The sequence below is a fragment of the Ctenopharyngodon idella genome, chromosome 5 (assembly GCF_019924925.1).
Source record: "Ctenopharyngodon idella isolate HZGC_01 chromosome 5, HZGC01, whole genome shotgun sequence".
In the NCBI taxonomy this organism is placed as follows: Eukaryota; Metazoa; Chordata; class Actinopteri; order Cypriniformes; family Xenocyprididae; genus Ctenopharyngodon; species Ctenopharyngodon idella.
In genome coordinates this window covers 40,052,486-40,078,768 of record NC_067224.1, presented here as the reverse complement: position 1 = coordinate 40,078,768, position 26,283 = coordinate 40,052,486, and the positions used below count along the sequence as shown (strand labels likewise).

The following is a 26,283-nucleotide window of genomic DNA, read 5'->3' as shown; positions in this document are numbered from 1 at the left end:
AATCTTTTGTAACATTATAAAAGTCTTTACTGACATATTTGAACAAATTAATGCATTCTTGCTGAATATAAGTATTAATTTATTTTTTAAAAAAGTCGTAGTGATCCCAAACAGTGGTGTACACACAAAAAATAAAGGTTCTTTATTGGCATCGATGGTTCCACTAAGAAACTTTAACATTCATGGAACCTTTCCATTCCACAAAATGATCTTTACAGTGGAAAAAGGTTCTAAGAAAAAAATGGTTCTTCTAAGAACTGGTCACTGAAAGGTTCGTTGGAGAACCAAAAAGATTCTTCTATGGCATTGCTTTAAAAAAAAAAAAAAACATTTTGAAACTTTTATTTTTAAGAGTGTATGTGGATTGTGTGTAATGTTTTATTTTATTATTTTTTTAGCTTGCCTCATGGACGCGGTATTGGATCTCACTGTCTGGTTCTACACTGATATTCTACAGATCCAAAGCCCTGCGAGCCACTGAAAGGAAACATGTGAGTGCGTTTGCATATGGGTCGTTCCATGATACGTGCTTAAAAGAATGTCACAATTCCACATACAAAAATAAATAAATTGTCAAAACATTGATGTAGGTTTATGTGATTCTTTTAAGATGACAAAAATACTCATTTGAAATGGAAAAAAACTGCATACAAGATGAAAATAACATTTGATGAAATTTTACTCCACAAAACAGTACAAGTCGGCTCCGTGTAAGAAAGTGTCGGTTCTGGGCTGGATGGTGGTTCTTCCGGATGATCCGGCCCAACCCAACATCTTTCAGCTCAATGATCCTGACAAAGGTAATTCTCCTCCACACTAGTTTCATATGTCACTTATATGACATACTTTGTGAGTGTTAAATGAATGACAGTGAATTATATATTTGTTTACAGTTTTTTATATACATAACTTAAGCAGAATCTCTGTGTTTCTTAGGGAATGTTTACAAGTTTCAGACTGGAGATCGGTTCTCTGCGATCATATGGCACAAACGCTTGGAGGAGGCGTGTCGGAGAAGACGACCTCAGGTATCCAGAAATGAGTTTTGATTCACAAATGTATTTACACGCTAGCAATAAAAATTTTGTGATAGGACTGGACTGTATGACCAAAACTGTCATGGTATAGTGTATATATATATATATATATATATATATATAAAATAAAAATTATATAAATATATAATAATGAATAAAATTGTGTAATTTTATATATTTATAATATATAAACTATAATAATAATATTGAATAATGGGTAATTAATATATATATATATATATATATATATATATATATTAGTTATTTTTGATTAATAACAAAAGAGAGTCTAACATCAATGCAAAAACATTGATTCATATTAATTTTTCATATTTTTTATTTTAATTAATTTAATTAATTAATAATATTATGTTTAATATGTATTATATAAATAAAATGCATAATATTGAATATTAATTTAAATATTATATTATATTCATTTTAATTTATATAAAATACATAAAAATATAATAGCACAGCAACTGTGATCATCTTAACTCCAGCATCACACTGTCCAGCCCTGATCTATTCTCTCAGCATTATAATTGTATAATGCCATAATTGCTCTTTCCACTCTTTTAGATACCAGCAAATCTCATGTCCTTTGAGTAAACAGACTCGCCTGAAGATGTTTATCATGTGCCAAAGGCCCACAGAGATTGAGAAGAACGTGTTTGGTTCAACAAAAGGATGAAGAAAGAGCAAAAAAAAAAAACCTTCCACATCGAAGAGTCACTGAGCCAAAAGACTCGTTCTGTTCCACCGGCCCTCCGTGAGCCCTGACGTCCACATCTAAGATCAAGATGTTTGTTACAGACCTGGACGTGGAGGACTGCGCACTAGTTCTGGTAAAGGATGTGGTCGGAAAGAAGGTAAATTTCCCCCCGTTTCAGCTCCATCGTGTCTTCTATATGGAGACTTTTGGATCTCGTGGTGTTGCCGAGACATTTTGGAAATTAAATTAAACACAGAAGCTTGAGATGAGCATTGTTGTGCTGATATAAATGAGTTTTAGGGGGAAAGAGAAAACCGTGTCTTGAAGTGTCCCCGTTGGAAAAAGACTAAAAAGCCAAACAGGCATTTGCTCCCACAAAGAGCCGTAACAAACAAAACACATGTGGATCAGCACAGTTCCTCACGCTGAAGACTGATGATGCTGTTTAAACCAGATAATAACTCGCACTGGTTCATGGTTTAGTTACAGACACATAATGGTTGCCAAGATATCTTTTTAGCACAGTGATTTTTATTTTTGGTTAACGTTATGATGTGAAAGTGATCTGGTTGAAGGATATTTGTGAGTGTGACTTGTTTACATCAGGGATTCTGAATCCAGTTTCAGTTTTAGCCATTTTATACTCGTAAAAGCTAGTTTTGGGCTTTAAGTATTAACAAATTCTAGTGACTTTTCTGTCAAATGAAGGTTTTGCCTGATTTTAAGTAGGTTTTGCTCACAACTCACAACTTAAACTGGCAAAGTTTGAGTTTGTCACATTTATTTTTCTTTGAAAGGGTTCCTTATAACAGGACAAAACGGTTTTATATCATGATCACTCAAAAACACAACAGGATAACACACTTATTTTCCATTTAGCTCATCTCACAAGTACAAGAACTGCTTCTTTTGAATTGTGAGATCATTATCATTGAAATCCTAAGCGCTTACATTCACTTACTGGATGAATCACACAAAACCCTTCAAAACATGTCCACGTCATACATATCTCACCCCCAAATGAATAGAAATAAATAGGTTGTGATATTTTGCTTAAAGATTTGTTGCATTGAGACATTATTTTCGTGACAATTAAGCACATTTAACCCTCAAATTCTCATTACTGTAGGGGAAAAACACTGATATATTATTTAAATTGTAAGTATTTATACATCATGGTCATATTTATTATACTGTCTTTAATTTATGCTTATTGATTTTTTTTTTTTTAATTATTAAATGCTTTTTATACTGTAATGCAGTTAAGTTGTGCTTAAAATGTACTTCATTGTCATGAAAAGGATTAAAAAAAGATGAAGTATAGACTCGATTTTCTTTATGCAAAACATAAATTATTTTGAGTTCTGGTGTGAAATGTGACCTGGACATGTTTTGGTGGGATTTATCAACGGATCAGCCGAATGTTTGAATACATGCAATGACGTGCAGATACGACAGCTGTAATTAACTGGAAAGAGTTTTGATTTTTGAAGAGATATCTATTCTTTTATGCCTGATTATCAGTTTAGTTAAGAATGTGAACCATCTGACGGCAGCCAACGATGTCAGGAGATGCTGTTTTAGTGTTTAGTATTGATTTGAGATCAATTCAGATCGAGTGAAAGAACAGCACTGGTTAATAATGTAGTTGTCTGTTCGTTTATTTCTTATAGTTCTGTGCAGGACTGATGATTGTAATGAAGTGTGTGTGTGTTTTTTATAAGCATGTTTGAATGAAGCTGAAGGAGAAACACTGGACACACAATCCACAATACAACATCTCTGAGTACATTCATATCAGCTTCAGAAATCTGACACGAAGCAGAATCAGAGGAATAATTCTGTTCAGAAGGAAAATTCCCATTATTTACTCCTCATGTTGTTTGCTCCAGTATGCTGATTTATTGTCAGTGGGACAAAAGAAAAGGACATAAAAAATCATTAAAAAACAAAAAAGCGCTCTATGTGCATCATGCTCTGTATTCTGGAGTCATAAGATTTAGAATAGAGAGCATGATGCACATAGAGTACTTTTATGGTGTTTTTCTAATCATTTTGGGGGTTTAATTGTCAGTGTATGAAATAAGTTGCATAAATAAGAAATTTGTGTACTTGGAATATAGTGTACGATTTTATGAGACTACTGTACTTTTTTGGAGCTTGATAGTGAATAACAATGATCTGTAACATGGAAAGAGCTCATCAAAAATGTCTCATTTTGTGTTCTACGTAAAAAATAAAAACATACAGATTTGGAACGCCATGATGAGGGTGAGTAAATAATGACAAAATTTTCCTTTTGGTACAAACTTATTCCTTTTTTTACAGTGAATTGTCAGATTTATTTAAAATACTCTTCGGAGTCTAATAATATCGCTGCACACAGCAAACTGACTCTTGATGGTGATTAGTAGTTATTTGTTGCGAGTATTATTTATCTAGCATCAGTTTTGCCTTGTATGTGTGTATGAATTAAAACTGTTTTTGTTGAAGAGACACGTTTTTATTTCTGTATTGTCTGAGGAGCGACTGCTTTCATAAACACACAGACACACATGTACAGCATGTACGTTATGACTGTGAATTAACTCTTGTTGTGTTGCCATGTAAATAATATGTTGCTAAATTATTTCTTGTTTGCCATTGTGGTACATTGCGGTTTATCAGCTAAAAGGCTGATTCTTCTGTACAGCCATTAAATGCAGTGAACACAGCTTTGTCTTGGTCTAAACTTTGTCATTTTTCACTTGATTTCTGGAGGAAGTTAACGTTGACCATTTGTGGTTTGAGAGGATCTGATGGGAAGGATCTGTGGTTATTGGAAATATCGATGGTTACTGCACTCTAGTGGCATGTAGGTGCATCTGCTAAAACTAAAGATTTCACTCAAAGTATGAGATTATATATACACTAAAAAAAGCACAATGACAAGGTTAAATAGCTTTGAATAATTCATCATAATGTATCAGAAATTTTTTTATAAGCCTGAGGGATGAAACGCGACTTAAATTAAAGAAAAAGAGGAATAAAGGAGATTTAAGCCACTTTTGCTTGTGTATGAAAAATTTTGCATATAAAATTAAAAAAAATAACGACATATTCAGGAGATAACGATTTTGGGTTTTCGTGATTAAAAGAAATAATGTCTTTAAAGGATAAAACTGTGGGTCACATTAGTAGGGTTAAAGATATAAGAGCATAAATCAGCCCAAAATGTATTGGTTATACTACAATCACAAAATAAATGGGCAGCTGTTTTTTTCAACAAGACCACAAAATGCGCAAGTTTCATCAATATCAAGGTATTTACAAACCCGTCGCTCATGCGCCTCGTGATAACGTCAATATCACTCTTTCAGGCTATATAGTACGTACTATTTAAGTGCTTGTTAAGTAAGTACTGATTGAAATGAAATAGAATACCTACTCGAGAGTATGCGATTTCGGACGCCGCCTGGAGCTCTTTGTTTACGGTTCTTCGGGGATCCTCGCGCAGGCTAGTGAACAGCGCCACATGCCGGCGCGGATGAACTGCCAAAATGTTTTCGTTTTAACAGCCAAAACGTTTAATTTCAATTTTTTTAGGGGCAGTAAAACACTTTATAGCAACTATAACCATAAATTAACAGCACTTTACAAATAAAAAAATAAAATGTATTTTTTTTTCTAGTTTTGTAATTTCCCTTTTGCTTTAAGCTTTTCTAGGATTTTTTTTTTTATTGAAATTAAATATCGTGACGCGGATAATATTGTTGGCTCCTTATAAATTAATTCTGTTTTTTCCCATTTGTTTGTAGGTCGCTTTGGATAAAAACGACTGCTAAATTCATTTAGCAGTCGTGTGTGTGTGTGTGTGTGTGTGTGTGTGTGTGTGTGTGTGTGTATATAATTTATTTTATTAAATTGAGTCAACTCTCTACATTGGCCTAGTTTTGTGTTTTTCCGCGTTACAGTGACCAGGCGACGGATTAACTCATGAATATTAAGTAGCTTAAGAAAGTGACTGGCAGCTTCAGGAAGTTTACGAAGCACGTCTCCTTTACCTAATTAATATTCATGAACATCAACGTATTCGTAATTGGCGTCCAGGCAACGCCGCGACGCGCTCCAGTGACTGGAGTTTGTGAAGTGACTGAAAGACACTTCACTGCTCTCATAATGTTACATTAGTTAATTAAACACGTTTCATCAATGTACAATATAAATAATTAATCAACATGTATGATCGAGCTCCCAGGTTCACACATTTGACATTAAGCGGCACCACGACTGAAATTGGACCAGGATCTTATAATATCAGCAGGTCTCTGAGCGGCAAATACAGTAAGTTTCATTTTAACATGAAATTTTCATTTTTTTAAAGCCTAAGACCAGTGGCCGTCTAATCTTGAAAGTTAGTCATCTAAATTTTGCTCATAACTTTTTAAGGACAGTTACATAAAAAGGTAGATTGGTAAAAAAAAATTGAACTGGAAAAGCGAGATGGAAATGAACCCTTTGGTTAACTGCTAGTTGGTCTTAACATAGTGGCTGAGTTTATGCAACTGGCCCTAAAATTGACCATAGTTTTAATACAAATAAAACTCAAAAACTATTGTTATTGTAGTTAAACCATGGTAACCACAAATTAACCATAGCTTTGCTACACTAACCATAGTTTAACATGGTATTTGTAGTAAAACTGTGTTTATACAAATGGTAATAAGAAAAAAAACGTTGTTACTACACTTTTACTATAATAAAACCATGGTTAATTTTCGTGAGGCAGTTCTAAACCTTACCAAGAAGCATATTACATAAAAGGTTATTCAATGTTTTTTTTTTGCAGACATCTCTTCTTACCAACAACCATTTCTCTGTATAGTTTTCTTGGGTTGCTATAGTTCTTGATGTTAAATTAGGTTTATTCAGACCAGTATGTTGTTTAATTTAAAGTTTTCTAAAGAACTAGATTAGAGAATAAATAAAAGTTTCTCATATGGCATTAGGGTTGTGCAACTCTTTTTAGTTATTATTTGAATCTCTATTTTAATAGTTTAGGCACCTGTAATCAATCAACTAGGCTATTGTATTTGTATTAATACTAATATAATAATAATAGTTATTATTATTTGAAAGAGTAATTGTTGATGCATTTCTGCAGATTCGTATGCCCCGTTCCTCTCGCTGTCCAGTAGAGAGTCTGGGTTCCTGGGGTTGGGCAGTGGTCTCCTCTCTCCTGGACCAGGACAGTATAACAGTGACATTACCAGGGTACGTTATGGTTTTAACATCACTGTGCAATCAGTTAACATGTCAGTGACAAGTGCAAAATTACTGGAATATTGCAGAATCATATTCTGGGAGGAAACAGTCTGCAGAATCGATCCAGGCGGTTTGATGACGTGGTGTCAGATGTGCCGGGGCCGGGAGCGTACAATGTTACGAACAATGTTTCACCTTCAGAGAAAAGAACAACCAATCCAGAGAAGAGTGTGAAGGTGAGACATTAGTTTGGATTATAATTTAGTTTTATTGTTATGCATTATATAAATCATATAAAGTGTTGTTATTAAGGCAAAACAAATTTGAAAAAGGTGAATCTCACAAAGAAATAAGTAATATTTCAACCTAAAATCAAAAGATAAATATAACGAGTAATATTTTGCATAAAGATAATAAAGCTTGTTTGTAGGATCATTGCATCTTTTTAATGTTTTTGAAAGAAGTCTCTTCTGCTCATCAAGCCTGAATTGATTTGTTCAAAAATACAGAAAAAACAGTAATATTGTGAAATATTATTACAATTTAAAATAATGGTTTTCTATTTTAATATACTTTAAAATATAATTTATTTCTGTGATGCAAAGCTGAATTTTCATCAGCATCATTACTCCAGTCTTCAGTGTCACATGATCCTTCAGAAATCATTCTAATATGCTAATATGATACTAAGTTATTATCAAAGCTGAAAACAGTTGTGCTGCTTAAAGGTTTAGTTCACCCAAAAATGAAATTGCTGTCATTAATTACTCACCCTCATGCCATTCCACACCCGTAAGACCTTCGTTCATCTTCAGAACACAAATTAAGATATTTTGATGAAATCCGAGAGGTTTTTTTAATCCTCCATTGAAAGCCACGAAATTACCGTCATTCAAGGTCCAGAAAAGTAAGACATTGTTAAAATAGTCCATGAGACTGCAGTGGTTCAACCTTAATGTTATGAAGCAACGAGAATACTTTTTGTGTGCAAAAACAAAACAAAAATAACAACTTTATTCAACAAATTCGTCTCTCCCCTGTCATTCTCATACAGTATTAATTAATGACAGAAATTTCATTTTTGGGTGAACTAACCCTTTAATATTTTATTTTAACCTGTGCTACTTTTTTCAGGATTCATTGATGACTAAAAAGTTAAAAAAGAACAGCATTTATTCAAAATAGAAATCTTTTCTAACAATAAAAATCTTTACTATCACTTTTTATCAGTGTAACACATCCTTGCTGAATAAAAGTATTAATTTCTTTCAAAAAAAGAAAGAAAAAAGTTTACTGACCCCAAACTTTTGAACGGTAGTGTATATTATTACAAAAGATTTCTATTTTAAGTAAATGCTGTTCTTTTTTTTAACTATTTATTCATCAAGGAATCCTGAAAAAAAGTATCACAGGTTATAAAAAATATTAAGCAGCACAACTGTTTCCAACATTGATCCCCTGCAGCTGTAATGAATCTCTGTTACTGCTCTGATTTGTTATTTGAGTAAATGTCTTTATGAATCCTGCAGGCCGTTTTTAAAGTGGTGAAGATGCTGCTGAATCCTGATGCTCCATCCATCCCGTCTCCCGGTCAGGCGTTCGGATATGAAGAGGATGCTCAAGGTGTCCTACACAGACACAAACCCCCCACCAGAGACCAGACCCTCGGCCCGGCCTTCTACAACCCCGTAACGGTCAGACAGTTTTCGAGCAGTATGTGTAAATGGATGTGCACTCAGTGAAAAAGATACAGGTCTAATGGAGCGGTTTGAGTGTGCATGCTTGAGTTAGTGTGTGTGTGTGTGAGGTCAGATGTGTCCATTAACAGAAGACCGTCTAATGCCCCTCCGCTCTGCATCATTAGTGCCGAGGCTATTTCCATTACTAATGATCGCTGCATTATTTTAAAAAGTCACAAAGCGCAGCACTCATCCATTTTACTGTCAGGACCGAAAACCCTGGGTAATTATTCTTTACGTTATATTTCAATATTCACTTACAATAATGCAGCAGATGCTGGACTCAGCTTTAATCAAATCATCTTTCATTGGCCATTGAGCTGCCAACTTCCCCTAGAGGGGGAAGAACTCTTTATCAAAGCGCAGGGCCATCCGTCATGGTGCATCTCTGTTTCTTTCTCTTGTCAGGGTTTACTCGTTGATTACACATATTCTGCCCATTTTTATGTGTTTTTCTAAATTAAAATGGTCATATTCTACACTTTTGTAGCATTTTATGTTGTTTCACTGAAGTTCACTGATCGGCTCTGTTTCAAGACCTAGTGAGCCATAGTGTACGTGACACATGCAGCTGAGGTTCATCAACAAGTTTTATCAAGGTTTCATTATCAGTGCATATCAATGATATTGGAAATTTAGCTGATACATATTATACATTTAGTATGACTAATAGCCAATGTTATGGCTGATTTATATATATATATATATATATATATATATATATATATATATATATATAGTTTAGTTTCAACAAACAGACTTTGAATGTTAAAGTATGCTCTATGACATGTGACCAAAACATAAATCTGTATTATGTACAGTGAAAATGCTAATAATTTTGAACTGATATTTGACCTCAGGCACAATACAGTGCAAAATAGTCAATGTGAAATGATTGAAATGAAATTTTTTATATATATATCTGTTTTTGATGTTTTGCAGGAGGAGCTGTCGTCCTCTCAGAAGTATAAAGGTGTACAGTTTGGGAAGATGTCAGGCCGGAGAGAGCAGGTAAAGGGTGGAGACGGACCTGGACCAGGACAGTATGAAATACAGGAGTGAGTTTGATTGATGCATATGTTCTCAGCTGCAACACAACATCATTTGCATTGTCTTGCAAAATTTATTCTGAAGCATCTGGACCTTGTTTGTCATATGTAGATGCTTCAGAATAAATTTCACATGGTCTCAGCCTCAGACACACACACAGTCTGTTCACTGACCGTCTGATGCATACTGCACACAAAACTCCAAAGCACTTCCTTGATTTATTAAAATGTAATCTGCTCGACTGACTTTTCTGCAAATTATGGGTGTAAGTCACATTTAAATGGCACTGGGTTGATATAATAAGCTTTCTGAGGAAGAACTAATCACTGGATTGTTTTGTTTGAGGCAGTGATGACATTTTTTTGTAGGTCAACCTGAAAGTCACCCTGGTTCCCTCAACAAAAACCCAATAAGACTGTTCAACTGGCTTTTGGATTATTGCAGAAAAAAAGCTCTGTGACCAACAAAAGTTTATGATTCATACACATATTGTCCATCATGATAATCTTCACAAATACACTTTTTATGAATTTTGAAGCCTAGAAGTTAAAAGCTAAACATAGGCTATAATCAAACTACACCACGGTCGCATAACTTCACTAAGCTTCTCTAACTCTTTATTTAAAAAATATTTTCCCTGAAAGTTTGAGTTATAATTGTTTGGAAGAGTGTGATTATGGCATTTATGAGGTTGTGAAAGCGACTAGCGAGTAGATGAGTTTTCCTGTTCGTTGTGATGATGTTTAATGTCCTCGACAACCTCTGTTGTCCCATTTAGACATTTGTTAGAAACTGCCTTTTTCAAGATAAGTAAAAACTTAAAAAAAAAAAATCATAATTACTGATGTATTTTATGTCATTGAATAAAAAGTGAAAATATCTTGAGCTTGTGTTCACCACAGACCTTTTTTCCAGGCATTTGACAAAAAACCCATTAAAAAAAAAACATTAACTTCAGGCTAATGGAACTGTAAGTGTTAAAATGCTAACTCGTTTCTAGGTTTTGGCCTACAAAATTACATCATCCTTGCAGAACTATAGTGTTTTTTGAAAAATTAATTTTGTGCATCCCTGTGTGTGTTTGTGTACCAGGGATAACACGGTCCACTATGAGAATGTGAATCTCGTGCGAGAGCAAAGAGGCCGTTCAGAGCTGGTCATCCCTCGATACCATGAGCTGGTGGCTCTGCAGGAGGAGAAGAAGGTTAAAACCTCATAATATAATTTTGTCTTTAGTCTCTGTTCTATACATTTAGCTATTTTTGGATCACTTGTTCTGGACAATTTTTTAAGACTAAAGCTGCAAATTAAAGCTAAATGTAAATTAACGCTATTGTAAAAAAAAAAATATAAATAAATAATAAGATTAAAATAAATAAGTAAATAAATACATTGGCTTAAAATAAATAAATGAATAAATAACATTAAAATTATAAGACTAGATTAAAAATTGAAACTAATTTTTAAAACTTTTAGAGTTTATAATATTCATTTTTAGTGTATAAATTGGGTGTTTATAAAAAAAATAGATGTATTTAAAAATTTAAGATGGGGTCCCTCACATGAGGATGATTGTATTTAGGGGTCCGTGGCATCTAAAAAATTGAAAACCTCTGTCCTAACACACCAAAGTGTGTAGATTTGACATGTAGAAGCTGTGTTTAGCCTGTAGAGGGCACTATTGCAACAAGACTTGAGCTCAAGGTTAGATGCATTTCTTCATGAATGCTTTTTTCTGTTTTCTTATGTGTGCATCTTTGTGTATGTGTGTGTGTGTGTGTATTTATAGGGTGTCCCGGGTCCAGGGCAGTACCACATAAAGAGTCAGTTTGCGACGTCCAGTAACCCACATGGTCCTGTGTTGAGCCCACCCTTTCTGTCTCAAGCTCAGGCAACAACACTCTGCTTTATTTTTGGACATTCATACATAAGGGATAACGTACCTCCAGCCTGATGTTATCGCAAAATAAACTCAGACAGGGTGATCAGCACCCTGACGTGAAGTGAAGGGCCCTTGTATTGAAGGTTTTTTTTATGATAACATCCGTCCGGATGTACATTATCCTGCTTATTACACGGCTACTTGTCACATAAGTAAATAATTAGACAAAAATTTGGATTTGAGTTGAAATATTTTATTAGCTTACTAAACGCAAAGCTTCCACAAAGAAAAACAGTTCCTAGTAAGCAGCTTTGAGTCTAGTTGAATGAACAAGTTCAAACAAGATGGACATTTAAGGGAAAATGTACCATGTGGTATCACTTTCACAGCTTTTCACCAAATAAATTATGACAGGGACATGAAATATTGATTTGAGAAGAAGCCGTTTTAAAAGCTATACTTGTTTATTATCTTATAATCTATTGTATTTCATTCTAGCAACAAAACAAACACTTCAACAATATTACCATAGACCTACTATTAATACTGAAGTCCTCCTCCTTTTACAGTAAATACAGTTGATAACTGCAGCACAAGATGCCACCAGCATGTCCGCAGGAATAACTGACCTCAGAATGTTGTTTCTGACCAATCAGAATCGAGCATTTCAGAGAGCCGTGTAATAAGTGCTAATAACAGCTGCTCTGGAGTAGTCACATGAAATCAAAATGGACTTTATTTACTTGCCTAATACAGGTTTCTGGTCTTGTGTACAATTCATCAGGGCACATTATAGTCTTTTAGCATAATCTTTTAGTAAAATGTAATTGAGTCAAAGAAGTAAAACAGGTTGTGAATGATGCCTGATCTCAGTATTGTGCTGGTTCTTGCAGCGGTTCAGTCCAGTCAAGGATGAAACGCCTCCTGTAGGTGCGTACGATGACCCACGCTGTGCTCTGGAGATCCTGAAGAAAGGCAGAGGGGTGAAGAAGAATCCGTTTGGCTTGACAGCTGTACGCTTCCTGCCAGAAAACAAATCGAAAGCTACGCCAGGTGTGTTTTTCTGTGTGAATGTGAATCTGGGCCACATTCTGAATGCAGAATGTCTTGTATCTGTGAAGTGCAGTCTGAGGTCAGATTTGGACTGTGCTTGCTAGAGGGACAAACATGAGGTTGGCAAAGATAGATTTCATACTACTACATAAATGCTTTACAACAGCAGCCAATCAGATTTCAAATCACTCTCAAAACAACCAACCAATCAGATTCTGTGCCACTTTAAGACTCTCAAGATGCATTTTAATTTGCATACTGTCTGTCCTAAATAGTGTGCAAGAGTATAATTAGTGCATGACGAATCATAGCACGTTGAAAATAGTATGCCAGAGGTGCCCGGATGGTGTACTATTTTACGTCAAGGTGGTCTTAAAACACTATTTTGCCTTCCATTGAAGAGTTTCAATTTTCTTTAGCAGTAATTAAAGTCAATGTCAAGTCACATTTATTTTTATAGTGCTTTATACAAAAGAAATTGTTTCAAAGCTGCTTCGAATAATAAACAGGAAAGTACAGAATTATGATGCAAACTTTATCAAATAAGAGACAGAAGTGCAAAAAACTACACTGTAAAAAGTGGTAAACTGCAATATTAAATAATATTTGACTTGACTAAAACCAGTTAATTTACGTTTTCATTTTTTTGTTATAAATTCAAAGTGTCTTCAGAGTGTCAAATCAGTTTTCTTTATCAGTCTTAACATGCAAAGTGGTCGAAGTGCAATGAACTATTTTTAAGGCAGCAATTAAACTTAAATTTTAGCAGGTTGAAATATTTTAGTATATTGATCCTAACATATAAATATTATATAAAAAAAAAAAAAATATTTCAGTGTAGTACTTCCCACTCCTGGCATACTTCTATTATTACTGTTGTAAATCACATGGACCACATAAGTATACTACCATTAAATCAGTAAGAATTTTTTTAAAGAAATTATTTTTATTCAGCAAGGATGCATTAAATTGATCAAAAGTGACAGTGTAGACATTTATAATGTAACACAAGATTTCTATTTCAAATAAATTATTTTCTTTTGAACTTTGTATTCATGAAATTTTTTTTTAAAAATTAACGTTTTGTCTAAAAAAATCTGCACAACTGTTTTATAATAAAAAATGTTTCTTGAGCAACAAATCAGCATATTAGAATGATTTCTGAAGGATCATGTGACACTGAAGACTGGAGTAATGATGCTAAAAATTAAACTTTGACATCATAGAAATAAGTTATATTTTAATATTTATTCAAATAGAAAACCGTTATTTTAAATTGCAATAATATTTCACAATATTACAGTTTTTTACTGTATTTCTGATCAAATAAATGCAGCCTTGGTGAGCAGAAGAGACTTCTTTCAAAAAACATTTTACCGATCCCAAACTTTTGAATGGTAGTGTATGTAAATTAGGCAAAGCCACAATTATCAATATAAAACGGACCTAGTTAGTAGTACAACAATAGTAACTAAATGTCTTACTCATGCATGTATTTGCTGCAGAACCTGATTTCACCAAATGCAACATGTTCCTGGATCAACATCTTTGTTGATCCTGGAACAACTTTCCAATCAACCAATCAGATTTGAGGGACAAGTTTACAGTTTCTGTCAAGTTTAGGCTTAAAACCAGGGTTAGGTGCTTCTACATCAGTGCTATTCACCTGTCATTTCACTCTGATTTTAGGGATAACTTATGGGTAGGGTTAGGTTTAGGGGTGGGGATATATGGTTAGCATTACATTTTTGGACAGGAATGTTGTTCCAGGATCAACAAAATCCTGTTGATCCAGGAACTCTGCAAAACCAGGATGTGCTGTATTTGCTAGGTCCTGGTGCCTATAACGTGTTTGACTATGGCCTGGCTCAGGAGAGTTTGAAGAAAGCCTCTCAGAAAGGAAGGAAGGGCGCAAGGAAGGGCGCCTTTGGCTCTGTTGCACCACGCCGGCTTTTTCTCCCCAGCAAAGAGGAAATGAGCACCCCGGGGCCGGCTCAGTACAAGGTGAGCAGTTCTTCAACCCAGAAAGTGTGCCCTCATTGTCTATTGTCTATTGTACACTAATCTGCCAGCGCCCTTGGGAGCTTATTCAGGCTTTTCAGAGGGCTTCATCCAATGAATCGAATAAATCTTCCATAAATCCCCTTGAACTAAATATTTTTCAGCATTCACTAAATGTCAGTTTTGCCTGGAGTCTACAACCTAGAACCTATTTTTTTCAAAATTTACCATGGAAACCATAGTTTCAGCCAAAATGCTGCAGTTTCGCATTTCATGGCAAACACCATTAATTACTGTTACTCATACTCAGGATAAGGTATTTGAATGACGTATTAATCATTCATGCTACAGATGTAAATGCAACCTTGAATTGCTTGTTGAGGAGAAGTGTGCTTTTAAGTGATCAGACATTTGCCTGGTGGATGTTAAAACAGGCAAAAGCATACACACTTACACTGGTCTTTTGGCAAACTGTGGTTACCATGGTACATATTTGTCAGAATAACAGATTCAAATTTATAACAGTATGTAGCTGGCAAATCCCTCCCTCCTTGTGAAGTATTTCACAGAAAACTTGGGACATTGGGATCTGCTGGGGTTTTTTATTGAAAACGTCCATTATTTCCAGTGTGAGTGTCCAGTTGGCCTGCTTCCTGAACCAAACTGTCCACAGTGGAGATCTTTTATGGATGCTCCTCTTCTTCTGTTCCTTGTACATGGTCCCTTCCTGCATAGATATGAGCAGTGAATGTGTCCTACTGGACCTCGAGATTCACTGAGACTTTCGCTGCTCACTTTTTAATGTTTTTGAAAGAAGTCTGTCACTAAGGCTGCATTTATTTGATCAAAAATACAGTTAAAACAGTAATATTGTGAAATATTATTACAATTCAAAATAACTGTTTTCTATGTGAATATATTGTAAAATGTAATTTATTCTTGTGATCAAAGCTGAATTTTCAGCATCATTACTCCAGTCTTCAGTGTCACATGATCCTTCAGAAATCATTCTAATATGACGATTTGCGGCTCAAGAAACATTTCTGATTATTATCAATGTTGAAAACCATTGTGCTGCTTTATATTTTTGTGGAAACCGTGATGCGTTTTCTTTGAAACTTTAATGAATAGAAAGTTCAAAAGAACAGCATTTATTTGAAATAGAAATCTTTTGTAACATTATAAATGTCTTTACTGTCACTTTTGATCAACTGAATGCATCCATGCTGAATAATATTAATAAGTATTAATTTCTTTAAAAATATCTTACTGAACAATAGCGTACATTAAGTGCAATATGCGCATGCAGATGACTTACTGCATTTGCCAAAATGTGCACTATGCAAACAATGCAATGCACTTGATTACAATTGACAAATGTAATAGCAACCACAAATTTCCTTCTTGATTCATTATGATGTCAAATGCCATTTTTACACAACAATGGACTACACCGGCAAAATAACCACTTTAGTTTCATTTCAATTTAGTGAAGTTTTATAAAAAATAGTAAGCTGTATACAGTATATATTGTGTAAAAGGCTAGTATTTCATTCTGAACATAACCTGCAGTCTGAGATGAGGACCTGGTGCATCTTATCTCTAGCTTCACGATAGCGGAGATTATGATTTTTCATTACAAGTAGAACCAGAGAGGAGTTTTTTTTCCCTTTTTTCTGTCAACAGAGACCACACAGGCTCCTCTGAGCTGCTGAAACTACACCAGCACATAATTAAAAGAAATAGTTCACACAAAAATCATTTATTCACCTTCATGTTGTTTTAAACTTATATAATTCATTTTCTTCTGTGAAGAGATGTTTTGTAGAATTTCTAACCTGCTTTTTTTCATACATTGACAGTAGAATGTGATCAGTGGCTTTCATACAGCTAGTGTGTTCTTGTGTACTATATTCTAATTATGAGAAGAACAGGCCCAAATTTAAGTAATTATTTGAATATCATGAATCAGTCATTACACATCAGTATTTGACTGCAGATTGCTGTGATTGACCAGTCAGAATAAAGTATTCCAAAGAGGTAATATTAATATTGTATATTGTCTTTCTTTTGTGTTTGCTGCAGGTGGAGAAGACAAATGAAGCGTCATATAAGAAACAGAGTACAGCTGCTTTTAAATCTGCCTCCGACAGACTTGTGGGTTCACTGTTCGCCAAAGTAAGACACACGCAACACTCAGATTTCATCTTTAGACTGTCACTAGGAAGAAAAATCACAACTGAGATCTCTTTAATATCTCAAGTGTTTTTTCCACATGTGTCTCCTCTAACATATCAGAAGAGAAGAATCTCATCGTCTCACACTGTGCTCGGATTTGCCTAGATAATAAAATATAATGCCCCTATACTGCCCCTTTTACAAGATGTAATATAAGTCTCTGGTGTCCCCAGAATGTGTCTGTGAAGTTTCAGCTCAAAATACCCCACAGATCATTTATTATAGCTTGTCAAATTTGCCCCATTTGGGAGTGAGCAAAAACACGCTGTTTTTGTGTGCGTCCCTTTAAATGCAAATGAGCTGCTGCTCCCGGCCCCCTTTCCAGAAGAGGGCGGAGCTCTAACAGCTTGCGCTTTGGTTGCTCAAAAACAACAAAGCTGGAGAATCTCACGCAGCCAAAATGAGGATTGTCAGTAACGGTGTTCAGCCTTACATTGTTCAAACCGGAGTCGGACACTGATGGAGAGATTCAGGAAGAAATTACAACTTTTAGAATGAAACTGGATGTTTCTGAATGTTTAGTGGATAAATTTATGTAGTTGCTGTGGAGTTGATTGAACTCATCGACTAGCATGTGCCGTCATGTTAATCTTTTGTGCAAATCCAGTGTTGAATTGACCCTCGTTTGTGAAACAGTCCGGCGTAAAATGATGGCATGGCAACATTGGCCTCTGTCCATCATGGCCTCCTAATCATCCCCATATACTGATTGGCTTCATCACTCTGTCTCCTCTCCACCAATAAGCTGGTGTGTGATGGGCGTTCTGGCGCAACATGGCTGCCGTCGCATCATCCAGGTGGATGCTGCACATTGGTGGTGGTTGAGGAGGTTCCCCCTTCCGTATGTAAAGCGCTTTGTGTACCCAGAGAAGCGCTATATAAATGTAAGGAATTATTATTAATTATTAACAACACTCTACTATAACAACTCTTCCTCTTCTCTAAAGCAGCCCAACATGGCCTCACCCCCTTTGTTGCGTGTTCTCGGGGGCGGGGTTTATGTAAATTTAGTGTTAGTGATGTCACCAACCCGGGAAGAAGCTCGTTGTAGTCCCTACCAGCCGTTTGTTGTAGTCCTTAAAAATTAAACTTGTTTTGAGCTGTGAAAGAGCAAAGTCGGAGGAGTCTCAGCTCAGTCTCAGGGCATTTTAGCTCCATGATGTGTAATGACAGGAATTATCAGCTCAGTATTCAGAGTCAAACAAAGACTGTTCTAGAAATTCAGGTTTTTAGTGTGCATTTGTATAAGCTTGAATTCAATGGGAAAGCCCTGATATTTGTTTCACTCCATGGAGAGTTTAGATTAAATCCTGTCCATATCTAAAATCAGTAATTATACTTTGCAAGATATGAGAATGCAGAAGTGTCCGTATGTGGAGAGCATGTATCATAGAGAGTGTTTGAGTCAGACGCTCTGATGCAGATGCTGCAAATAGTTTATTATGAGCTCAGCACCTCGCCTCACGTCTGCTCCGCTTCTTTATTAGACACGTCTGCTCCTTCACAAATAACACACAATACACACAGCCGTCTGCAGGAATCTCACCAAATCACATTTCAACCCAAAATCAAAAGAAAGAAATAAAACTTATGTCACATGTCGAAAATAAAGCTTAATTTTAGCACCATTATGATGTTTTGCATTGTGACGTTATTTTCATGACATTTTCACTAAATTACCATGATGCATCTGTTTTTATTTTTTGTTTTTTTTTGTAATTGTCATTATTACTGATGATTTAAACATTGTTTAATTTTATATATAATAATTTGTTTTATAATAGTTGAAGGAAGGACTTTAAAAAGTAAACTGAAACTGAAAAGGTTTGCAACAGGGTAATGGACTGTTTTTTCACTGTATTGAATTATTATTACACGTGAAGAACTTTGGGCTACATTTTACTGTATGTATGAAAGAATCTATACAAATAAAAGGTTTTTTTTTTTTTATTATTAATAGATTTCAATTTATGGTTATTTCTTAAATTAAATTTAACCAATAAAGATGTATAAATATTGTAGAATGTAAATAATGTACTGTATCTTTTTTTGCATGGCAGCCCTAATAAAAAATAAATATGCCAACATATATTTGAAATACTATTATCTTATGCCAAGTATACTACAAATACATTTACATGTTTATGTACTTAATATAAATACCCTGCAATTGTACTTTTGGTATAGTAAATTGATATACTTAAAGTCTGCTAAATTGAAACAATTAATTTTGTACTACTAAAAATTCACTTTAGATATCGGAAGTAGAGCTGAGGTCCAACTAAACATATACTGAAGTATATTTAATTGTGCTAAAGTGGAGCTATTGCAAGTATACTTTAGATACACTTTAAATATCTTGTATTTAATGACTGATATTATCTGATCATATAATCCTTACTAATAGTGATATTAAAACACTTTTTAGGTATAATATTAAGAAATGTGCATTGTGGAATAAAGAAGTATACCAAATAAAGTTTAATTACAATATTTATTCCAGTAAGTCTCAAGCGCTATGCCAGTAAATATATTAATGGATTTGTACTATACATGGCTATACATATATATGGTCACTAGGGAGTAATGGGAATTTGGAATTTTGTGTTTAATTGTCATGACAATAATGTCACAATACAAAACATCTTCCTAAAAATAGTCTTGTTCCTGATAGGTTTGGTGAGATTTACCCATCTAGATGTTTTTGTCTCTCTTTCTGATGTCTATTTACAAATACAATTACACATACAGCTGGTTAGTATTGCAAAATGCAAGTGTTACATATATAAATACGTCTAAAAAATTAGATTGATTCTATACAGTTTAATTTCAATGTACAGCATCTGTAGCATCCTGGCGGTTAACACAACTAAAATAATTTTGACTCATCATTCATTTTGTGAAAACAAGCAAAAATTGTGTTTGCAATAACACTCCTACAGCTCACACACATATAAGACCCTCTGGCTCATTTGTACCTGCTGTAAATCCATTGTGCAGATGATGTTTATGATGCTGTGGTTAGATATTAGATTGCTCTTGGCAGGATACTCCTCCGCCAGGCTCATATAACGTGAGCGAATCTTTCGAGAAGACGCACGGTCTCCATCGCTACAGCGAGCCACGGAACGAGAAAGCACGCAAGCGACAGAGCTGCTTCCTGTCTGCCGCCCCCAGAGACCCCGCCTTCCTCCACTACGACCCTGAAATCCCAGGTGACTCACGCTTACTTGATCTCTATGGGCGGCATTTGCGGCCTGCTGTCGACTATCTGTCCAGTTTGTAAAAATAAACAACACAATTTACATTGGAAGTCTATGGGGCTAAACATTCAAAAGTAGGAAGCAACATTAGTAATTTCTTACTTTCTTAATTAATAATTAATATGAAGTATTACATGAATAAACTCTGTAGATCTAGTTTGGTCTTTCATATGTATGTGTGTGTATATATATATATATATATATATATCTTGACTTTTTAGAGACTTTTTAATTTGTTTAAAAGCAGAAATGCAAAGCTTGTATATTTGTTGTTGTACTATACTTTAGCATTGCTTTAAAAGTTGTTTAAATCATCCTTAAGTTGGGACTAATATTGTAGGCATAGGAACTTGCTTTACCAACATAATGGTAGAATTTGCTCCATGAAAACAGTGTTTTTAGGGAGTTATGGTCAAGTATTCCAGCTAAACTAGTTGTTTCTTATTTGTGGTTTTGCAGGTCCGACTCATTATAGTCCAGATGTTAAGTCTGGCTCTAAACTTGCACTGATTGTCTCAAAGGAAGATCGCTTCAAAAGCCCTAAAGACACGACCCCTGGACCCACAGCATACGAGGTATATACCTCATTAATTTATAAAACGTGTATATGTGCGGTTGTATTAAACATTTTTACTTGCTTAATTGTTACAAATATATTTAAAAAATAATTTAAGAAATACCTGTATATTTTAAACATTTCTATTATTCTATTATATTCTATTATTTATATATATCGGCCCCTTTATTAGGTACACCTGTTCCACTGCTTGTTAATCAAATATCTAACCACCCAATCACATGACAGCAACTCAATGCATGTAAGCATGTAGACACAGTCAAGATGATCTGCTGAAATTCAAACTGAGCATCAGAATGGGGAAGAAAGGTGATTTAAGTGACTTTGTGTCATGTTGCATGGTTGTTGGTGCCAGACAGGCTGGTCTGAGTATTTCAGAAACTGCTGATCTACTGAGATTTTCACACTCAGCCATCTCTAGGGTTTACAGAGAATGGTCTGAAAAAGAGAAAATATCCAGTGAGCGGCAGTTCTGTGGGTGACAATGACTAACCAGACTGGTTCAAGCTGATAGAAAGGCAACAGTAACTCAAATAAACTTGTTACAACCGAGATCTGCAGAAGAGCATCTCTGAACACACAACACATCCAACCTTGAAGCAGATGATCTACAGCAGCAGAAGACACACCGGTGCCACTCCTGTCAGCTGAGAACAGCAAACTGAGGATACAATTCACACGGGCTCACCAAAACTGGACAATAGAAGATGAGTCTCGATTTCTGTTGCTACATTCAGATGTTAGGGTCAGAATTTGTAAACAACATGAAAGCATGGATCCATCCTGCCTTGTATCAGCGGTTCAGGCTGCTGCTGGTGTAATGGTGTGAGGGAGATTTTCTTGGCACACTTTGGGCCCTTTAGTACCAATTGAGCATTGCTTAAACACCACAGTCTACCTGAGTATTGTTGCTGATCATGTCCATCCCTTTATGTCCACAGTGTACTCATCTTCTGATGGATACTTCCAGCAGGATAACACACCATGTCACAAAGCTCAGATCATCTCAAACTAGTTTTTTGAACATGACAGTGAGTTCACTAGACTCAAATGTCCTCCACAGTCACCAGATCTCAATCCAATAGAGTAGCTCTGGGATGTGGAGGAACGGGAGATTCACATCTTGGATGTGCAGCCAACAAATCTGCAGCAACTGTGTGATGCTGTTATGACAATATGGACCAAAATCTCTGAGGAATGTTTCCATGTTCTGTGTGTGTGTGTGTGTGTGTGTGTGTGTGTGTGTGTTGTAGTTGAGTCCGGTCATCATGGACACCGTTCTGAAAGGCACCTTCAATGTGACGCTCCACGATCCTGTGATGTCCAGCACGAGATCTTTATCTTCACGCAAGTCTTTGAGAAAACCCCCTGCCCACAGCAGTGCCTAACTCAGGTCAAAGGTCAGTGACCCCTCACATTATATTTGACACTTATTATGGAGGTTTAGTTTCAGTAATAGAGGCTTTCTTGAGGTTTTCAGAGGTCTACTCCACTCAGTAAAGAGAAAAGACGGCTCTCTCCAGTCTGTCTTATTAAAACTAATCACTCTGTTACACACACACAGATATTCCATATGAGCAGCATGAGCTCTGATATTATATTCCTTATGAATGGCTGATTCATCTCCTAAAACCAAATAAAACATTCAATGTATTTTCTGATTTACAAACACTAATTAGATGACTCATTAATGGCATGTGAGTCTGCTCACTGCATGATGAGTAACAGGAGATCTGGCTTTTAATTTAGCATGCTTTATTGGTGTGACATATTTTCATTTCTGCATAAATTTTACTTTTTTGTAATGTATAAGCATTAGCTCACCTGAAAATATGTCCGTTGCTCAAAGATTGTTCATTTGTTGTTCAGGAGGAGATCATTGACATAGTGTACGAGTAAAGCCATAAACTAAATGCAGCGGCCATTTGCACTAAGTGTAAATAGCAATTAGATGCTATTTACACTAGGTGAAAATAGTGATAGATTCTATTTACACCATGTGAAAGTATCAGTTCTTTGCAATAAGAGTAAATAGTAATTAGATGCTATCTATACTTTATATTGGCAGATACTATTTGCATCTCAGTATTTTTGTACATTAACAGGATGCAATAATATCATAGTGTAAATGATTATATTTCTTATAATTATTAAATGGATGCTGCCTAACCCTACCCAATTAACACTTTTAATATTATTAAACACTTGTTCGCAGTTTATGTCCACGTTTAGAACATTTTTTTTTTTCATTTTTATGGAAAATAAATGTGAGCTCGGCAAAAGGTGGATTCAAACCTGCGTCGATCGTGTTAAAAGTCAAGTCTGCGAACCTTACTCGCTACTGCTGCGCCACCGAAGGTGTTGAATTCTGCACATCTTTTTTAAAAACTTGAGTGGCCCAACCACATTGGTGGGCAGAGCTAGTGTAAATAGTGTTTGCCAACAAGGGACGCTATTTTCACTTAGTGTAAATAGACACTCCGTAAACGGCAAGTGGTTGGAAGCACAAATCATTTGCTTTTGGGAGAATTTGATGACAAATGTTGATTGCAGACTTTGATATCACAGGTATAATGTTGTTGAGAAAGTCTAGCAACTAAAACATAAAACATTATTTGGGCAAAATTCTCCTTTTGCTCTCCATTTGATCTTATTGCTGTATAGAGATATTAAAGAAATCCCATTTGTGTTTTTGTGTTTTACAAAAAAATACTATTTCAGTCTTTCTAAATGTCACATTTAATTAAAATGTGTTACTTGCCATTTCTTTGCAATTACTTTACTAGCAATTTCTCAGTGAAAATTGTTTCGAAGTAAGTCATAATGAAGTTATTACATTTTAGCACAAAATAAACTAATATAATTAACATAAAAATAAAAGTAGCAATCTATGATTTGAACCAATTAAAACTTAAAGAAGTCTTGTAATTATTAAATTGAAGACTGTATTTTATAAATAATCTCTAAATCTAGTGTCAAAGTGTCTCATTGTACACAGTAAAATAAATTAAAAGTAAAACAAAGTAATATTAATAAGAAAAATGTGAAATATCAGTAATGCTAAACTAAAACAAGAATACTAAAAGTATTCTAATGTGAAATTTATGCCCATTTTTAGTGGCAGGTTGTTAAATATTTTTAGGAAATTTGGATCAGTCTTCCTTGCATGCAATTTTAATATTTTTCTTCTATATCATGTCTTACGGTTTCCTTCTGTATTCTAATTTGTTTTTCAGGTCACACACTTTCAAAAAGACCTCGGCTAAGCCTCTCCTCTTAAACACATGCTTCCCAGGAGTTCCTGTCACACACACACACACACCTCTTTATGGGTGATATATTTCCCCAGTGCTCACAGAGAATAAATCAGGATTCTTTAATGGGTTTGATGTTTCAGGGTTTTTGTGCATCATAAATTCTCAGCCCTGCCCACAATAACACAGCGCTAATGTAGAGAGATCTGACGTACACACACACACACAACATCTTGATATCGTTATACACACCCTTTTAATCTAATTAAGCATTTACACACTCTCATTATTCAGCAGAGAGGGGGGAGGTTGAGGGAAGAAGGGCGAGAGACGTCAAAGAAGAGAACGAACGGAAGAAAGAGAGGTTTTAGCTCTTTATTGAACTGACTTGTTTTACATTTGCAAGCTAATTGAATCAGATAAATCACTGTGGCGGCTCTCTCGCCGCCCGTGTGTTTTTGTCTCGTGGAGTTTACGGATGTTAGAGTGTTTTAAAGTCAATGTGAAATCAAAATTGAACCCATTTACTTTCTTAATGCACATTCCTGGTCTTATTGTGAAAGATTCATCTGTGGAGGTTACTCCAGAGAATTACATTTTGGTGTAATCTTTAATCAAAAAACTTTTAGGTTAACATCACCTAGGATGTGCAGGCTGTTGGATAGTGTGAACCAGCACTCCGGTTCCAGAAGTAAAAATCCCATTCATTTTCTCTATAGTGGAATTGATTTTAATGATAACTTATGAGGTCATTAATCTATGGTACAGCAATGCTTTAGTTGAAGCCATCCATTCACATTAATAACTGTGTTTAACTGGTAAAAAACTACATTACCCATGATTCTGCAAAGAAATCTCCACCAATCAGAGAATCGAAATGAGTAAATTGCACCAGAAGAACTCTTTAGCTCCGCCCACTCTGATGAAGCACTGCAAATGACAGAGTCAGTTTCCCTACGCTCTCATAATACTTAAATATTTGTATTTATATATGCATATTTTGCAATAAACTTAAAATATATTGTTTCTGTATAATCAACATCTTTAACCCTCTGGAGCTGCTCACGTGGCAGACAAAAATGACCATTTTTTATTATTATTATTTCAATGAAATGAATGTACTATATTTTAGTTTTTATAATGTTTTTTATTTAATATTTTGTATTTTTAGGGGATTTAATGGAACTAATTTATATTTATGCAGTAGTTATAATCCATTTATTCACCTTTTGAGCATTGAGCATTTATTCACTTTTTGAGACCTAAAAATGAAATTTCCAACTTAAACTGTTATAAATCTTGAATGCTTTGGAGCACAGACTTAAGTTTGGTCTTTTTTAAAGAAGACACTTGGCAGACTATTGCTGAAAAAAAGTTAAATAAGTGAACGTGAAAAAAGTTACAGAATTTTACGTTTATTGTTATGGAAAATGCACAATAATACTATATTAATTATATAAAGTATATATTTTCCAAAACATGTTTTACTCTAAATCTGCAAGAAAATCAATGCCATAAATTGAAACAAGTCATGTTCCAAATTTGATCAAAAAATGAGCTTTCAGTAAGATTTTGTTTGGGTGCAGTACCAAAAATTTCCACTAGATGAAAATTTGTCTCCTATTCATTTCCAATGCAATCATTTTTGTGTGTGTTTTTAGTGTGTGTTTTTTTGTTTGTTTTTTTCCCCCAGGACCATTTAACCTTTTCGAATCATGTCCATGATTTTGTATGTGTGTGTGTGTGTGTGTGTGTGTGTGTTCACATAGTTGCAAGTGACAAAACCTTTACCAAGTTTTGTAACATTCTGATGAAGTAAAAAAAAAAATAAATAAATAAATAGATAGATAGATAGATAGATAAAAAATGACTAAAGAGCGCCATTTCTCTCATTAAAGCCTTTAAGTACACAGTCTTGTACCTTTCTTTGTCTGATTTTCAAATATTTTTTGCTTCAATTCAAAATTTATAATGTTGTGATTCACGTAGCTGGTTAATTTGGTTGGTTTGTTTGTTTGTTTTTTAAATCCCTATGGGGAAAATGAATGGAAAAGTACCAACGCCACAGAAAAAAGTGGAAGGGCACTGTTGCACTGTATAGATAAATATAGCTATATAGTAGTTGTTATTTTTTACTGTTGCTGTAGGCGATGCAGCCCTTTAACACAGTCATTTTATAATCTAAAAATAGTGTATAATTAAGATAGATCTCCCACAATTACCTGAAACA

General features: G+C 34.8%; 2 protein-coding genes across 3 annotated transcripts in view; both read left to right on the top strand.

Moving 5' to 3' along the window:
• LOC127512748 (ras-specific guanine nucleotide-releasing factor RalGPS1) overlaps positions 1–4,465 on the top strand; it is a 148,567-nt gene extending 144,102 nt beyond the window's left edge. For both annotated transcript variants that reach the window (XM_051893969.1, XM_051893970.1), the window contains 4 exons: positions 399–491; positions 695–800; positions 937–1,028; positions 1,620–4,465. In XM_051893969.1, the coding sequence (XP_051749929.1) occupies positions 399–491; positions 695–800; positions 937–1,028; positions 1,620–1,649 (321 nt within the window). In that variant the 3' untranslated portion in view covers positions 1,650–4,465. The remainder of the gene's footprint in view (positions 1–398; positions 492–694; positions 801–936; positions 1,029–1,619) is intronic.
• Positions 4,466–4,608: 143 nt separating this feature from the next.
• stpg2 (sperm-tail PG-rich repeat containing 2) lies at positions 4,609–25,963 on the top strand. The gene is made up of 14 exons (XM_051893971.1): positions 4,609–6,075; positions 6,896–7,005; positions 7,083–7,232; positions 8,526–8,690; positions 9,678–9,793; positions 10,878–10,989; positions 11,575–11,676; positions 12,561–12,720; positions 14,552–14,724; positions 16,807–16,899; positions 20,006–20,174; positions 20,682–20,797; positions 22,053–22,199; positions 24,036–25,963. The coding sequence occupies exons 1-13, from the start codon at positions 5,970–5,972 to the stop codon at positions 22,185–22,187; spliced, it is 1,707 nt and encodes a 568-aa protein (XP_051749931.1). The 5' UTR covers positions 4,609–5,969; the 3' UTR covers positions 22,188–22,199; positions 24,036–25,963.
• Positions 25,964–26,283: the final 320 nt, after the last annotated feature.

Excerpts from the sequence above, each read along its gene's own strand:
- stpg2 (XM_051893971.1), top strand. The coding sequence starts at position 5,970 with ATGTATGATCGAGCTCCCAGGTTCACACATTTGACATTAAGCGGCACC. Across the intron at positions 8,691-9,677 it reads CCTTCTACAACCCCGTAACG|GAGGAGCTGTCGTCCTCTCA; the intron begins GTCAGACAGTTT and ends GATGTTTTGCAG. Across the intron at positions 9,794-10,877 it reads GGACAGTATGAAATACAGGA|GGATAACACGGTCCACTATG; the intron begins GTGAGTTTGATT and ends TTTGTGTACCAG.